Consider the following 17364-nt stretch of genomic DNA (forward strand, 5'->3'; position numbering starts at 1 on the left):
TTTTGTCTTCAGAGATGATCTAATTTCATTTGCCACTAGCGTAAACGGAGAGGATACAACAATGTGCTTGTGTAAAAGTGCTACAGATTATGTATATGACTTGGGCTTCTGAAGCCCATATTAAATTACATACAGCAGAAATTTGATGATGTTATTAGATGAATGGCACTATCAGTCATTTGAAGCTAATTTGAGAACATTACATTCCATGTGGGGCAATCCTGGTTTTCAATATGACACTGTGTAAGATTTTCTGCACATATAATGTGCTTAATTTGTTTCATATTGTTTCATCAATCCTCCAAACTAAGTCAGTTGACAGTAAATGAAATGGGAAACTTTATAATTCCAGAAAGCAAATATGTGTGTAATTTATAGAGGCAATGGAGTCTGAAGAATGATTTTATTTTAGAACTTGATGATTATCAATTTTCTGAAATGAGCATGTGATTCACCTTTATAAAAGCTTTCATAGTGGATTACTGAGCCTTAGAAAAGGATACAACAGTAATGTGCAAATAATTTTGTATCTTATACCATGAATATTTGTTCATTTTTTATGTTACTTCTGTCATCAAAGTGCAAATACATTTATATTTAAAGGCAAGTTCAGTAGTTCTCAAATCATGTCCTTTGTAGTGTAGATTCAATATTCCTCTAGCATTCTGTAATTACTGGATTGAATATTTGCATGGGGAACTATGTTAAAATTTGTCATTGTATTTTACATAAATCAAAATTATGTTGGGTGCGACAAAATATCACACTTCGTAATGGAACATTATCTTGTGCCACATCTACATCCTACACTCACTAGTCCTTTACCCCATTCCTGGTAGTAATAAAAGGACTACATGAGCTTTTCCAGTAACTTGTACATGACTACAAATAACTAAAAATGAGTGTATTCTGGATCTGTAATTTTTATATGGCATAGAAAAATATTAGTAATACTTGAAAAGATTTCAATATGTCAAGAAAAAGAATTATTGTACAAATAGGTATATTCCTGTGTGATGTATTGGTTAGTTAAAATCTACAATTTACTTTCCTCTGACAGGTTGCAAGATGTTTGGTTCTTTGGTACAGAAAATGTCTAGAAAAAAACAATTTGATGATACTGATGTTTCTAAGAGTAGTCTAGCAAGAGTGCTTTCACTTTTTGATCTGATTGCACTGGGTGTTGGCAGCACACTTGGACTTGGTGTATATGTCATATCTGGATCTGTGTCAAGAACTGAAGCTGGTCCAGCAATAATAATCTCATTTCTCATTGCAGCTATTGCATCATTGTTTGCAGGTAATTTAAGAACTTTTATCCTTGTACTAGAAATTGATTCCATAATTTTATGAACAGAACTTAACACCTACAGTCCTGTCAGAATTAATCTATAACTAATTTTATTTTATTCCATAGAACTAAGGATTAACGCGAATCTTAACTGATGTGGACTTACTAGAAAGAGGCATTATGACACAGAAGCAGCTATCATAAACTGTTTCTGTATATTAAGCTATTAAGATGCTACTGGTTTCTTGTAAAGAACTCACAGAATCCATACTTTTTCTGAAACAACAGATGTTAAATTGTAATGAATTTCGTACAATGCACTTTGATCTAGAAAGCTTTGGAAACTATAGACCATAATAAGTACTGGCTCTGTAGTATTTTTCAACATATTCTTATTCCCCTGTGTGGCACAAAATGAAGAACATTTCAGGGAGCTCATCATTCGTGCACTTACATATTGTAATCCATAAATACTATCACGAAGGAGTGTGTTTTGTTATATGTAACAAGTCAAATTATAGATTAACTGATAGCAGCAGTCACTGTATACTGCTTTTGTAAAATATATCAAAAACCTATTACAACTAGTTCTAATCCATGCACATTGGTAAATATAGGAATTGCTTTATTCCTGTATAACTTAGTAGAAAAGTAGCCACTCTGAAAAAAAATGCCACTTCTTTTCCTCTTGTATAAATTCAGCTGCTGTTTTTACCTGATGGGCACTTAAAACTAAGCAAGTGTATAACCTTATGCAGGATGCCATCAGTTGTCTATATATCTGAAAACTTAAAAACATGTTAAATATGAATTTTATTGTTAGCCAGATTTATCTCCTCGAATACAAATATTACAATAAATTAGAAAAGGAGTGGCTAATAAGGTAATCTTTAATTTAGATTGTGATATTTGGTTATTTCTACTTTCCTGCCTGAAAAGGGCCATAGTCTTGTTAAAGACTTTTGCACTTCTTTTTGAATCCCAGACAAGTGCATACAGTTTATATGGTAATTATTTTTCACTCTACTTTTCTGTTGTGAATTTCACAGATCAGTCTAAATTCATGCTTGCTACAATCAAAAAATATCATTAGGGTGCAAAGGTATTGTCACACAAGTGGAATAATGCCATGATCCCTGAATAGGCTTTTACAAGATGTACATTTATCAACTTTCTATAGTATTCTTACAGCACACTTACAAAAGTGATCACTTCTGTGGCACTTATTGCACCACCAGTTCTTTATGCATTCAGCCTCATGACACACAAAGTTCCAAATTTCCTAACCAGTGAGTGCCACTCATCATCTGTTACTGCAAGATTCATGTCCACCCCAATAGCTGAGAGGTCAGTATGACAGAATGCCATACAAAGGGGTCCGGATTCATGTCCCTTCTGGGTCAGAGATTTTCTCCCTTCAGGGACTTGGTGCCATGTTGTCGTCATCATCATCATCATCATCATCATCATCATATCGTCCCCATTGATGCGCAAGTCACCGAAGTGGCATCAACTCAAAAGACTTGCACCAGGTGAACAGTCTACCTGACACCAGATAGGAGGCCCTAACCACACATTTCATTTCACTGCAAGATTCATGACACACACACACACACACACACACACACACACACAGAGAGAGAGAGAGAGAGAGAGAGAGAGAGAGAGAGAGAGAGAGAGTGCAAGTTGCAACCTCAAAGATAATGTATGTTGAGACAAAACATTTTTTTAGGAAGCAGTTCCTGTCCTGTATCAATTGACCAGGCTTCCTGAAGCTTTAAATAGTCTGTCTGAATCAATTTCTATTTTTCCAGCTTTGTGACTGATTTGAATTGATAGTATTAATTTCCATGAAAACACTTCCAACAGTCTGGATAAGACATTTATTTTTGCCATGTTCTGTATGTCATCTTCTATGGTGTAGCAATTCACTTGTGATTATTCGAAGGTTATGGCTTATTTGTTTCTGAAATCTTTTGGAATTTACCATAACAGTCTACTTTGTTTTTTGTTGTTATCGTCTTCAGTCTGACTACCGGTTTCACTCTGCTCTCCACATTAGTCTTTCCTGTTAAAGTCTCTTGATCACTGCATAACTACTTGAACATCCATCCATCTGAAACTATTTATTGTATCTGAGGCCCCCTGCTCCGACCTTCCCCTCTCCAATCCCTTCTCTTCTGCACTTACTTATCCTCATTACAGAAAGACAAATCCTTTGTCTCAAGATGTTCCTATCACCCAATCCTTTCTTCTCATAAATTTTTTCCATAAATTTCTGTTTCCCCAATTAGATCCAGTACCTCCTCATTAATTATCTGATCTACACATATAATCTTCAGTACTGTTTTGTTCTTATATGGTAGGAACTGTCCACTGACCATGTTTCACCTCTGTACAAAGCTCCACTTCAGACAAATACATTCAGAAAAACTACCTGACATTTAAATTTATGTTAATTGTTAACAAATATGCATTGTAAAGAAATATTTTTATTGTTATTGCCAGTCAGCATTTTATATCCTCTCTACTTTAGCTACCAACAGTAATTTTGTTACCCAAATAGCAAAGCTCATCTATCTTTTGTTTTATTTTTGTTGCGGTTTGTCTTATAATCTCTTTTTCAATACACTCTTCACTGAACTTATTTGCCCTTCCAGGTCCTTTGCAAGAACAGAACTGTTATCAGAAAACCTGAAAGCTTTTGTATCAGAACCCTGCACTTAAACTCTCTCTCCAAATATCTTTTTGGTTTTCTTCACAACTTGCTCATTGTGTGAACTGAATAACACAGGGAAGAATCTACAAACCTGTCTCATTCCTTTCTTAATTACTACTGCCATTTCATCTGCAATCTAGTATCTCTACAAGTTGTGAATAACCTTCTTCTCCTCCTATTTTAATCCTGCAACATATAGAATGTCAAAGACTGTAGTCCACTCAACATTGTCAAAATTTTCCTCTAAATCTACAAATCTGTTAGCACAGGTTTGCCTGTTGTCTAGGATAACTTTTAGGTGCAGTATTGCCTCATGCATTCCTACGTTTCTCCAGATACCAAATTGTTCTCTCTGTGGTGGATTTCTACCAGTTACTCCATTTTTTGTTCACAAACAATGGAAACTATAGGTAGTAAAATCAACAATATCAGAAAAGACAGATTGCTACTTACTGTAGAGAAGATGTGTGAAGTTATAGACAGGCACAATTAAGACACACACACTATGTGATCAAAAGTATCCGGACACTCCAAAAAAGATACATTTTTTTCAAATTAGGTGCATTGTGTTGCCACCTACTGCCAGGTACTCCATATAAGCGACCTCAGTAGTCATTAGACATCATGAGAGAGCAGAATGGGGCTGTCTGGAGGAACTCTTGGACTTCGAACATGGTTCGGTGATTGTGTTTCACTTGTGTCATACACCTGTACACGAGATTTCCACACTCCTAAACATCCCTAGATCCACTGTTTACAATGTGATAGTGAAGTGGAAACATGAAGGGACACTTACAGCACAAAAGTGTACAGGCCGACCTCGTCTGTTGACTGACAGAGACCGCAGACAGTTCCAGCATTACCAATGGAGGGCGCCACAAAAATGTAAGTCATTCTCAGCCAGGTGTCCAGATACTTTTGATCACACAGTGTACATAATGATTTTGGCCACAACCTTACTCAGTAAAAGAGTGGCACACAACATTTACACACACACACACACACACACACACACACACACACACACACACACACACACACACACACACAAGCAAGCACACCTCATGTGCATGTGACCACCGAATCCAGCATCTTGAGGTGGAATGCAACTATCATGTGGGATGCAAGCAGCAGGGGCAGGAAAGAGGAAGGGACCATAATGTACAGGTGGGGGGAGAGACAAACGATGCCTAGTAGTGTGTGCATTGACAGTCTTGCGCCAACAGGCACAGCATCAGGAGATTGTGGGGTAGGGAGGTGGGGAAAAAAGGAGCAAGAAAGGAGAGGACGGGGAAAGATGGGTGGATACATTGACATAGGACTGTAAATAAACATGGTGGAAGATGAGTATGGGGAGGAGATGATCAGACAAAGCAGGTGAATGTTGCTGGGTGGAGGGTGTGGGGATAGTTTGTTACTGTAGGTTAGGCCTGAGATTCAACCTTCCAACCACCAAAAATGCATCTAAATGTTATTAAAAATGATTAACGGAAAATCTCATATAAAGATGTGAAACAAATACCAGCAAAGAGATAAATGGGGTGGCCAGTACTTACCTCAGCTCAGTACAGCCGATAGATACACAAAAAACAGAACCAGAAATTTATGTTCCTAGCTTTCGGAACAATGTTCCTTCATCAAGAAGGAGAGAGGGGAAAGAAAGGGAGGAAGGGAAAGTGGATTCAGTCACTCACAACCCATGTTACGAAGCAACAGGGAAAGGAAAATAGGAAGGGTAGCAAGGATGGAGGCATGGTTGTCACAGGGAAGCTAAAGATATTCTACAACCACCTACTCCAGCCCCGCTACTGGTAAAACATACACAATTCAACAATTCAAGGCTGGGCCACGAGTGAAACTACACATGTCATTTATCAGCTGACATGCCTGCACTGTACAGCCTTTTACATCGGTATGACAACAACTAAACCGGTTGAGCGCATGAACGGCCACAGACAAACTGTCCGCCTAGGAGATGTCCAATACCCAGTACTGGAGCATGCCCTCCAGCATAATTCTAGGGACCTAGGAACCTGCTACACGATACGTGCCGTTTGGCTTCTCCCACCAAACACCAGTCCCTCTGAACTGCAGAGATGGGAACTTGCACTCCAACACATCCTTTCATCCCGCCATCCCCCTGGACTGATTTCATCCCGCCATCCCCCTGGACTGAACCTCCGTTAACCAACCTCGCTCCCATTTAGTCTTCAGTCTTCTCCTCTTTCCCTTTCCTCTTTAGCCATTCAAGCATCTTTTCATCCTACATAGTTGTTTATCTTTGTCCTATATACCTCTTTACTTCTGTATGCAACCTCTTTGGTTTGGCACAGTACTTACAGTAGAATATCTTTGGCTTCCCTCTGACAACCTTGCCTCCATCCTTGGTACCCTCCCTGTTTTCCTTTCCCTGTTGCTTCATAACGTGGGTTGTGAGTGACTGAATCCACTTTCCCTTCTTCCCTTTCTTTCCCCTCTCTCCTCCCTGATGAAGGAACATTTGTTCCGAAAGCTAGGAACGTAAATTTTTGGTTCTGTTTTTTGTGTATCTATTGGCTGTACTGAGCTGAGGTAAGTACTGGCCACCCCCTCTATCTCTTTGTGAATGTAATTCACGTGATTTCCATGGCTGCTTTACTACCCGAGCTATCTGGATTGTGCTCTCCACCACCAGATGTTCTGAACTGCACAGAGGGGCCTTATTCTTACAACACATTCTCCAATCCCATAATTATCTCAGCCTCAACCTATGGTAACATACTATCCTCACACCCTCAACCCAACAATATCCACCTGCTTTGTCCTATGATATCCTCTCCATTCTCATCTTCCACACTGTTTATTTACAGTCTCATACCAAAGCATCTGCCCATCTTTCCCCATCCTCTCCTTTTCTGTTCCTTTTTTCCCCACTGTCAGCCCTGATAGCTGAGTGGTTAGCACGGTAGTCTGTCACGCTAAGGGGCCTGGGTTTGATTCTCGGCTGGCTCGGAGATTTTCTCCACCCAGGGACTGGGTGTTGTGTTGTCCTCATTATCATATCATCATCAGTGGAAGGCAATGGGAAATCACAACTGGGATCACTTCCCTAGATGCTTATGTGGTGGACCTCTCTGACGAGGCTTCCCCAATGGCAAGACTTGCCGTAAGGCAGAACACAAAGTTAAGTTTTTCCCCCACCTCCCTGCCCTATGATCTCTTGATGCTGTGCCCATGGGCACAAAACTTTGTCCCTACACACACCACCAGGCAGCATTGGTCTCTTTCCCCACCTGTACACTACTATCCCTTCCCTTCCCTGGCCCCCTCCAGATTGTTGCTTGCATCAGACGTGATGGAGGCTTTCCCGCCTGAGATGATGGCCCTGTGTGCTTATGGTGTGCTTGCTTGTGTGTGTAAATGGTGTGTGTGTCGCTCTCTCTTACTCATGAAGGTCATGACCAGAAACTTTACGTAAATGTCTTTTAATTGTGCTTGTCTGCAACTTGACATGTCTTCTTTAGGGTAAGTATCAATATGTCTTTTCCCACATTATTAATGCTATGTTCTTCTTGAAGTATGTGGATATTTTACTTGTCTCATGTACCCCAAATGGAATAATTTAATCATGACTGACACTTCAAAGGATCTTAATAATTCTGAAGAAATGTCATCTACTCCAGGGTCCTAGTTTCCACTTAGTTCTTTCAATGTTCCAGCAAATTTTCTTGCAGCATTATATCTCCCACCTGATCTTCATTTTACTTCCCCTTCCCTTCCTATAATATTGTCTTTAATTATTTTCCCAAGTGAAACCCTTCTATTTGTTCATTCTGTATTTCAGCATTCCCTTCAATTAATACTGCCTTGCCACACGAGCTGTTAATATTCATATTACTGCTGTCTGTAACTCAACATCTCCTCTATGTGCGTACTATTTTCATTGCATCCTAGACCTTCCATGGTTTAAATTAAATGTCTTGTGAGTTATCCAGAGATTTCTATTGTGCCTTGTCCTTTTACCAGTTTGATTCTATGCAGCCTCCACTGTTTCATCTCTCAAGGCTACCCATTAGTCTTTTATTGTGTTCCTTACCACTGTTTTAGTCAGTCATTGTGTAATGTTTCCTTTGAAACTCTCAAATATCTCAGCTCCTTGCAACTTACCAGGTCCCATCTCCTCAATTTCCTACCTTTCTGTAGTTCCTTCACATTTAATCTACTGTTCATAACCAACAAATTATGGCTGGAGTCTACCCCTGCCCATTAAAATCTATTACAAAATCTCTGGCCTACCATTAAGTAATCTATGTGAAAGCTTACAGTGTCTCCAACTGTCTTCTGCATATACAAAATTCTTTCTTGATTCTTAAATCAAATGTTTGTGATAATTAAATTATGCTCTGAGAAAAACTGCACTAAGAAGCTTCCCCTTACATTGCTTATTCCCAATCCATGCTCTCCTACTTTTTGCTTCCCTCCTTTTCATGCTGTTGAACCTGCTATCACAATTAAATTTTTGGCTCCTACAACTGTCTACCAAATTTCTTTTATCTCATGAGCTGCTTTATGAATCTCTTCCCCATCTGCAGAGCTAGTAAACTTATAGGCTTAAAAAGGCTCTGAGCACTATGAGAATTAACTTCTGAGGTCATCAGTTGCCTATAACTTAGAACTAATTAAACCTAACTAACCTAAGGACATCGCACACATCAATGCCCGAGGCAGGATTCGAACCTGCGACCATAGTGGCCGCTCGGTTCCAGACAAACTTATGGGCTTGTACTACTGTGTTGGGTGTAGGTTTCACATTTACCTTGGCTAAAATAATGTGTTCAGTATGCTTGTCTGCTCCTATTTTAATCATTATTAGACCAAGTCCTGCATTACTCCAATGTATCTATAGCTCTATACTTGCCTGACCAGAAGTCCTGGTTTTCCTGTAAGCACAGTTCACTATTTATCATAATATCTAACTTCAATCTATGCAAGAACCTGATTAAGGAATTTTATATTCCATCGATGACCCATAAGTTCCCAGTTTTATTTTTCCTGATGATGACAATCTTTTTTTCATGGAGTATTTCCAAATGCGGCTGTCTCACCTACATAGATGTTCATTGTATTGAGTTTTCCTGATTTTGGCTACTGTGGAAGGACCTGGAACATGTGTATGGTGGTGATTAATGACAATATTGCATTGGAGATCAACCTTGAGCAGGGTACAGCAATGAACATCATTCCAAAGATCAGCTGTATTTATCTGCAGTTGCCTGTGTGAATACAATTGCCCTGATGTTTGACATTTTGCAGCATAGTAGTCAATAATGGTAGAGTAGCATGATTCATAAGAGGCACTGAGCTGCAGCTTTATAGTAGCATGCCACGTAACCACAGCAGCCACATGAGAAACATGCTAGTATATTTTCCTCTGTTCTCCAAATGTCAGTTTCTCTCCACAGCAGCCAAATTAGTGATGGAGCAGGCTGTATCCGTGTCACTGAGAAGCTTTGATACTTTGTCTGACAGTTGCAACGTAAGTCCATCCATGGTTTCCAACTCTATTCCTCAGTGTCAGTCCACTTTTTACAGAGTCATGCCAACAAATGATCAACCTTTTCTTGAATTAGTGATGCTAGCCCCTACTGGCTGGGCTCAATATTCAATGCTACTACTTGAAGTCATCTGGATTTAACATTAACCTCAGCTGTAAACTCCTCTATTTTCTTATAATAAGTGCTGCACTAGCAATGCTAGTTCCTAATGGTGTACTATGATTTCTATTGGTATGGCATTCAAAAGACTGTTAAATCTCTTTCACTGCACCCTTTCCTGATTTATGGTTTCGGTATGGTAGAAACAAGTGATTATGTTCTCAGTTGTGGTGACATCCTTCAAACAGAATATTTGATATTCTTCCTCTGATGTGGCCTTCATTAGGTGTGAGCCTTTCATAGCTACTATCATATTAAGGTTTTCCGAAAGAAGTGGTGGCACTTTCTGCATTTTGCATGACATTGCATGGGCGCACACAGTGCAAGCTGTGGCTGCTCTGTTCGCTCAATGGGACTGGGAAGTACTGTACCATCTACCATACTCCCCGGACTTAAGTCCTTGTGACTTTCATTTGATTCTGAAGATGAACGAACCACTTTGTGGCATTCACTTCAGAACTGTTCCAGGGATTCGACAGGCAGTAGACTGCTCCATTTGCACCATCAACAGAACAGGCTCTGCTAATGGTATACTACACCTTCCACATTGCTGGCAATAGGTTCTACACAACGCTGGTGACTACTTTGAAGGACAGTAACAGGTGCAAACATGTAACTCATTTGTTTTGATTGTGAATAAATAGTTGCCACTATTTAAGTTCCAACCCTTATAGTACACTTCATGCCTTCATGGTATTGAAATTTTAATGGGCCAGTAGAGTAAAACATAGGATAAAATTATGTCTGTTTGCAACATCTGCTTTCACTTGTATGGAGCAGCCCATCAATTTGAGAACAATGAGAAAGATCTCAAGAGAAGTGACAAATGTCGGGCAGAAATTTAGAAAGCACTTGGTGACAACCAGCAGCAAGTCTACATAGCTGAAGAATGAATGATGTATAGAACTCAGTTTGGTGGCAACATGGTCATATAATCAAAATATTTTTGGTGCTGTTGTACACAGCGTCAGGTTGCAAGTGTGGGTTTTGCTTGAGATTGAGCAACAAGGTTCGTAACCTCAGATTAGCTGGTTGGCTGTAGTGAGAGAGAGAGAGAGAGAGAGAGAGAGAGAGAGAGAGAGAGAGAGAGAGACTTTGACCTAGCTAATAAGTTACATTCTGTGGTATGAAGGTAGGAAAAGGCTGGGAGATAGTGAAAGTACTGTCCAGAAAAGTTTAATTATATGAAGTTTATTCAAAATATACAGGATGAATTCCTAACTGCTCCGGCTGAGATGTTTCCAATGAGCAGCCAAGTCTGATACAGAGACAGCACAAGACAACTGCCATTCTATCTACCCTTTGAATGCAACTCACATGGCTAACTCAGCGTCCCACAGCTGCTGCCTATCTGATCATCAGCTCCAGATGCTAACTCCGCAACAAGCCCTGACTCTCCTTGCAGCACCTCGTGTCAGACCTCCACCTGCTTACTTACTACCCATGCTCCTCACTCCTAGACTGCCTCTCTCAGAGCGTCCTGCTGCCAAGTTTTGTATCCTTTCCCGTTTGACCCCACTGGCTATTGCCACGACGTAATGCCAAGGGTTGCTTGCCTCCTTATTGGCTGTCATTGTGCACTATTCTTCAGAAGCTAGGTGGAGGGGTAGAGATGCCTCTCTTAATATGGTCACACACTGTACCCTATCCCCTGTACTGGCTTCTCATGATGTAGTGTTGTGCCCATCAGAAGGCCCTCCCTCTTTCTGCCTCTTGTCCCATGCTCTCTCTTTCTCTAACCAGAAGTGCTGTTTGCTTATTAACTTTAATTCCAAGCTGTATCTCGGACCCTGTTGTCAAAAGTACACAGAGCCATCTTTATGTCTTTATGACTTACAGTTCTTAGCTCATTATCATGACAGCTGCCCATCTGCCTGGCGTTGGCACCCAGCCTGCTTCCGGGTATGTGGCTCTTCTTGCCACACCTAAAACATTACTGTTGTCTCTTTTTACAGCTTACCCTTTTTGTTGTTAAAATACCTTAACAGTTCCCCATTTGTTATGAATAATGCAACTCAGACTTGGTTTTACTCATGGATATAACAACAGTGAACCTTAATATGATAGTAGCTATGAAAGGCTCACACCTAATGAAGGACACATCAGAGGAAGAATATCAAATATTCTGTTTGAAGGATGTCACCACAACTGAGAACATAATCACTTGTTTCTACCATACCGAAACCATAAATCAGGAAAGGGTGCAGTGAAAGAGATTTAACAGTCTTTTGAATGCCATACCAATAGAAATCATAGTACACCATTAGGAACTAGCATTGCTAGTGCAGCACTTATTATAAGAAAATAGAGGAGTTTACAGCTGAGGTTAATGTTAAATCCAGATGACTTCAAGTAGTAGCATTGAATATTGAGCCCAGCCAGTAGGGGCTAGCATCACTAATTCAAGAAAAGGTTGATCATTTGTTGGCATGACTCTGTAAAAAGTGGACTGACACTGAGGAATAGAGTTGGAAACCATGGATGGACTTACGTTGCAACTGTCAGACAAAGTATCAAAGCTTCTCAGTGACACGGATACAGCCTGCTCCATCACTAATTTGGCTGCTGTGGAGAGAAACTGACATTTGGAGAACAGAGGAAAATATACTAGCATGTTTCTCATGTGGCTGCTGTGGTTACGTGGCATGCTACTATAAAGCTGCAGCTCAGTGCCTCTTATGAATCATGCTACTCTACCATTATTGACTACTATGCTGCAAAATGTCAAACATCAGGGCAATTGTATTCACACAGGCAACTGCAGATAAATACAGCTGATCTTTGGAATGATGTTCATTGCTGTACCCTGCTCAAGGTTGATCTCCAATGCAATATTGTCATTAATCACCACCATACACATGTTCCAGGTCCTTCCACAGTAGCCAAAATCAGGAAAACTCAATACAATGAACATCTATGTAGGTGAGACAGTCGCATTTGGAAATACTCCATGAAAAACTGCTACCACGATGTTGGGAAATGACCCTATCATCATCATCATCATCATCATCATCATCATCAACCAGCCAGTCAAGGCACTAGTCAGCTGTAGGATATCATTATCTGTGACACTGGATAATTACTGTTTCCAGGTGAATAAGACTATTTCCTGAGTTTCAAAGGCCATTGTGTGGAAGGCTGCAAATGGAAAAATATTTCCATCCATTGGCAACCTGTGTTCTGAGAATAATTGTTAGTTGTAGAATACAGCCCTTCAGGTTTTTTATTTTCCTAGAATGCAGCCATAATGCTTTCCTTGGATAGGGCTTGTTAAAGGCATCACATGTATTAATGACTTTGGAATATTGGAGCTTCAGTTTGACAAAATTGCTTCAGTAAGTTCATGCAACAATAATGGCTCTTAGTGGTTGTCTACCATTGAAGAAACACACAATCCACCTTCATAAATGGAATAAGTCCTAGTCATGTCAATGACAATTTTAAACATAAAAAGTGCTCATGGGAAGCTCTGGGTCACCAACTTCCATAAACAGCTGCAGGGGTCTATATAGAGGGACAACCAAACTATTGCAAGTAATTACTAATGCAGAATCACACTATGCTGCCATTATTGACTACCTACCAAAGGATTCTCCTACCCAGCTGTCATTAGGTCCAGCTTGATTAAGGAAAGATGCTGACACACATTGACCATTCTGTATAAAGTTCCAAGCACATTCAAGTGTGGAATGGAGCCAATGCATAGATGACCAATGTGAAACATCATATCAAGAATGGGGAGCATTCCCCCATCAGTCAGTGCTCATATAGGGTACCAAAAGTTGAAGAAAGCATATTTCAAAAAGAAATGGAGAAGATGCTGTGCAAAAATATCATTCAACAATCAGTGTGTCCTTGCCTCTCCCTGCAGTCCTTGTAAAGAAGAAAGATGGTGAAACAGTATGCGTATCCACTGCCATGAATTCATGACATCTCGAAAAATGTGAAGGGAGGAAAGTATTTTTCATCTACAGTGATACAGACTGGCTAGCGGCAAATGGAGGGATATAGGCTGACTGTGAAAAGGCTGCTTTCATAACACATGATGGTCTCATTTCAATGTTATGCCATTTGGTAGCCACCTTTAGTGCATGAATCACAAACTACTTCAACATATTATATGGATGATGTGTATTTGCTGCCTGGATGACATTTTGTCTTTAAAAATTAATAACTGTGCTGAGTGTGTCCTTGATGCAGATAGTCATTTTAATCTGAGAGAGTGCCCTTTTGTCTCTGAAGAAATAAGATCCTGGGACAACTAATTAATTGAAACGTAGTCTGTCTTGGTACAGAAACAATAAGAGCCTTAACAGGTTTTCAAACTCCTCAGTACAATAATAATTTTAGTGGATTTCTTGGAATGTGCTCCTACTAGAGACATTTCATGAAGGATTTCAGTAGCAAGGCACAATTACCACAATAACTATTGTAAGTAGATGTCAAATTTTATTTGCATGAGGACCTATAAAAATCTTTCTGTATCCATAAAGAGGCTCTGACATATTCACCAATCTGGCAATTTTGACAAGAATGCTGATATGGGACTACACACTGATGCTCAGCATATGGGATAGGTGCACTTGTAGTCCATATAAAATAAGGCATTTAAGGAGTGATTTCTGATACCTCCAGAGCACTGGTTGTCTCAAAATCTGAGTGGAATTACTCAAGTACTAAAAAAAAGAACATCTTGCAATTATTTGGCCTATCATTATGTCATGACTGCCATTTTTATGCTGGTTGACAGCCCTAAGGGAATCCTCAGGATGATTTGCAAAATATGACATCACTGTAGCATACAAAAATGTACACAGTCCCTAGGATGCCAATAGGCTTTTGGGAGATCTGCAGATGGAACATAACCTTACTAGTAATATTCCAGTCATCACTGTACTAATAAACACTGGAGCTGACTTAAAGGAAGATCTGTGATTACCTACAACCATACAGAAGGGAGTTGTTAAAGGAGCATTCAAACACTGGCCATATCTTTACTGATTGTAAGTCATTGTGTAAGCCACTGCAGGGAATACCATTGACAAACTTGAGCTAGCTTCTCTGGCTGAAAAGAGGGAGACAACCGAATACTGAAGGTGGTATTTATTCACTGCATAATTACTCAATATTTAGATATAAGGATGATGCCCACACATAATCTGTCATGGAGAACATCATCCACTGCCCTATGTCTGTCAGCAAGAGCATCCTTGTTCATGGACTCTAGTCTTCCTACTGTGGTTCTTCCTAGATCATCTATTCCTACATCTACATCATTACTCTGTAATTCACAATTAAGTGCCTAGCAGAGAGTTCAACAAACCGCCTCCAAGCTATTTCTCAACTCTTCCACTTCCAAACAGTGTGCAGGGGAAAAAACTTAGATCTGTCTGTACAAGCTCTGATTTCTCTTATTTTATTACATTGATAATTTCTTCCTATGTCATGGGGGTCAATGAAGTGGTTTTGAATTAAAATTCAGTTATTAGTTGCACAGATATTTTTATTTTGCTCTACCAATTCCAGCAAATTAATTTGTCAGCTTCAGAAACCTATAAAATTAGGGGTATTAGACATTGGTCACACATTTATGTAATGTATAAGAAGCGTAATACAGAAACTCACTTAGTATTGGTTTAGATGATATCATTATCTTCTTCACAGAAGCATAATGCCTTGATATGCACAAAAATGTACATTTTGGTAGGGAGATATTGACAGCTGCTAAGCCAACACTAAGTAAATTTCTCTAATACACTTCTTCTACATTACATAAATGTATGACAAGGTCTAGTGATGTCCAAAATCCTTAATTTTGTAGGCTTCTGAAGGCGACAAATTAATTTGTTGAAATTGGTAAAATGAAATAAAAATATCTGTGCAACAGACAACTGAATTTTATTTTGAAATATATACTACAGGAAAAAAAAACTTCCTTTGTTTTTACGATTGCCACTTTGTTGCAAAACAGTTGACTACACAATATTTTGTTCAGATCAGTTTAAGCTATACAGTGTTTCAGTTTTCAAAAGTTGTTATTGTTTCTGGAGTTTGACACAGTTATTTTTACTTGTTGTATTGTCCAAGAGAGTGAAGGGGTGAATGCAACATGCATGTGACATATTAATGTTGAAATTAGTTTTCAATTAATTCTGAATGAGCCTGTGAATCATACTGTATAATAGGGCAGTGAGTCACATACACTGTATGATGTGTTTAATGTGAATTAGCTAGTTTATTGGTTATAGAAGCAAATTATTGACTTCACTCCTTAAGAGAAGTAAAAATAAGATTAGTTTCACTTTATTTACTTGTTGGAAAATCCTTAGTTAGAAAACTGATAAATGTAAATTTAGAAATTAGGACTGACCAAGGGGGGGGATATTACTGGGTTGTATCTGAAGAGTTGTGAAGCTGAGTGGCTAATATATGTTCCTTCCAATCAGAATAGAGAATGCCGCATGTTCTGGAGGAGAGTGAAACTTCTGCATGGTCATCTCAAGGAGTCGGTGCACATCACTGAAGGTTCTTCTTCATTAAAAAAGCTGTAGAACAGAATTAAGTTTCACATAGCACATTTCAGTAGTTGGTTTGTACTAATGAGATCAATACTAATATTAATGATGTATTTATTTCTTTAATTTATTTTGTATTGAGTTCTGGTTTTCCCAGGATGGTGATTTGAATTAGTGTTAGGCATTTTAATTTTACATTGTGAGAAGAAATTAATATTATTCTCTTCATTTACAGACAATCCTTGTCAGCCATTATCAGTTGAAAAATACCCCCCCCCCCCCCCCCCCCGGATTTCTCTGACTTCTTAATATAGTCTTATTTTAATGATTCACTATTCCCATGAAAAGCTATCAGTTTCACAGACACTTCTGTGGAGCTCCATATTACTGAGAAAAGCTGTTCTACCTCTCCTAAGGTCCATATTTGTCTTCATTGTCACTATTATCAAAATTATCATTTATATTAATTTTACTCTTAATAGTTTTACTAAAAACTGATATATGGATCACATATGGACATACAGTCCATTTTTTTTTTCAGTTACTTAAGTTGATGAACTAATTCACATCAGTGTGATGACAAAATTCAAATGTTTTTTTTAGGTTTGTGTTATGCCGAGTTTGCAGCTCGAGTGCCTCGTGCAGGGTCTGCTTACATTTACAGTTATGTTACTGTTGGTGAATTTATAGCCTTTCTCATAGGATGGAATCTCATTCTGGAATATGTTATCGGTAAGAATGCATCTCTGACTTCAAAGACTATGCTATTAAAATTTTAACACTGTCTCATGGCAGTGATTTCCAACTCAATACTGTAAGGAATGGTGCAACACCTGACATCTTCAGCTGCTATTTTTTGCCATCAATAGTGACACATGGTCAATTTATTATATATATTACCATAGGCCTTCACAAATGTCTGCTTGTGTCTATGTACGTGCGGATAGATATTTTTGTGTGTGCGCGTGAGTGTATACCTGTCCTTTTTTTTCCCCTTAAGGTAAGTCTTTCCGCTCCCGGGATTGGAATGACTCCTTACCCTCTCCCTTAAAACCCACATCCTTTCTTTTTTCCCTCTCCTTCCCTCTTTCCTGACGAAGCAACTGCCAGTTGCGAAAGCTCGTAATTCTGTGTGTGTGTTTTGTT

At 39.1% G+C, this 17364-nt stretch overlaps 1 protein-coding gene across 1 annotated transcript in view; it reads left to right on the forward strand.

The window, feature by feature from the left end:
• LOC126353931 (high affinity cationic amino acid transporter 1-like) overlaps positions 1 to 17364 on the forward strand; it is a 139568-nt gene that overhangs the window by 5408 nt on the left and 116796 nt on the right. Inside the window, exons 2-3 of the mRNA XM_050003192.1 lie at positions 1061 to 1300; positions 16822 to 16950. Coding sequence (XP_049859149.1) covers positions 1069 to 1300; positions 16822 to 16950 — 361 coding nt within the window. The 5' untranslated portion in view covers positions 1061 to 1068. The remainder of the gene's footprint in view (positions 1 to 1060; positions 1301 to 16821; positions 16951 to 17364) is intronic.

The sequence above is a fragment of the Schistocerca gregaria genome, chromosome 3 (genome assembly GCF_023897955.1).
Source record: "Schistocerca gregaria isolate iqSchGreg1 chromosome 3, iqSchGreg1.2, whole genome shotgun sequence".
Taxonomy (NCBI): Eukaryota; Metazoa; Arthropoda; class Insecta; order Orthoptera; family Acrididae; genus Schistocerca; species Schistocerca gregaria.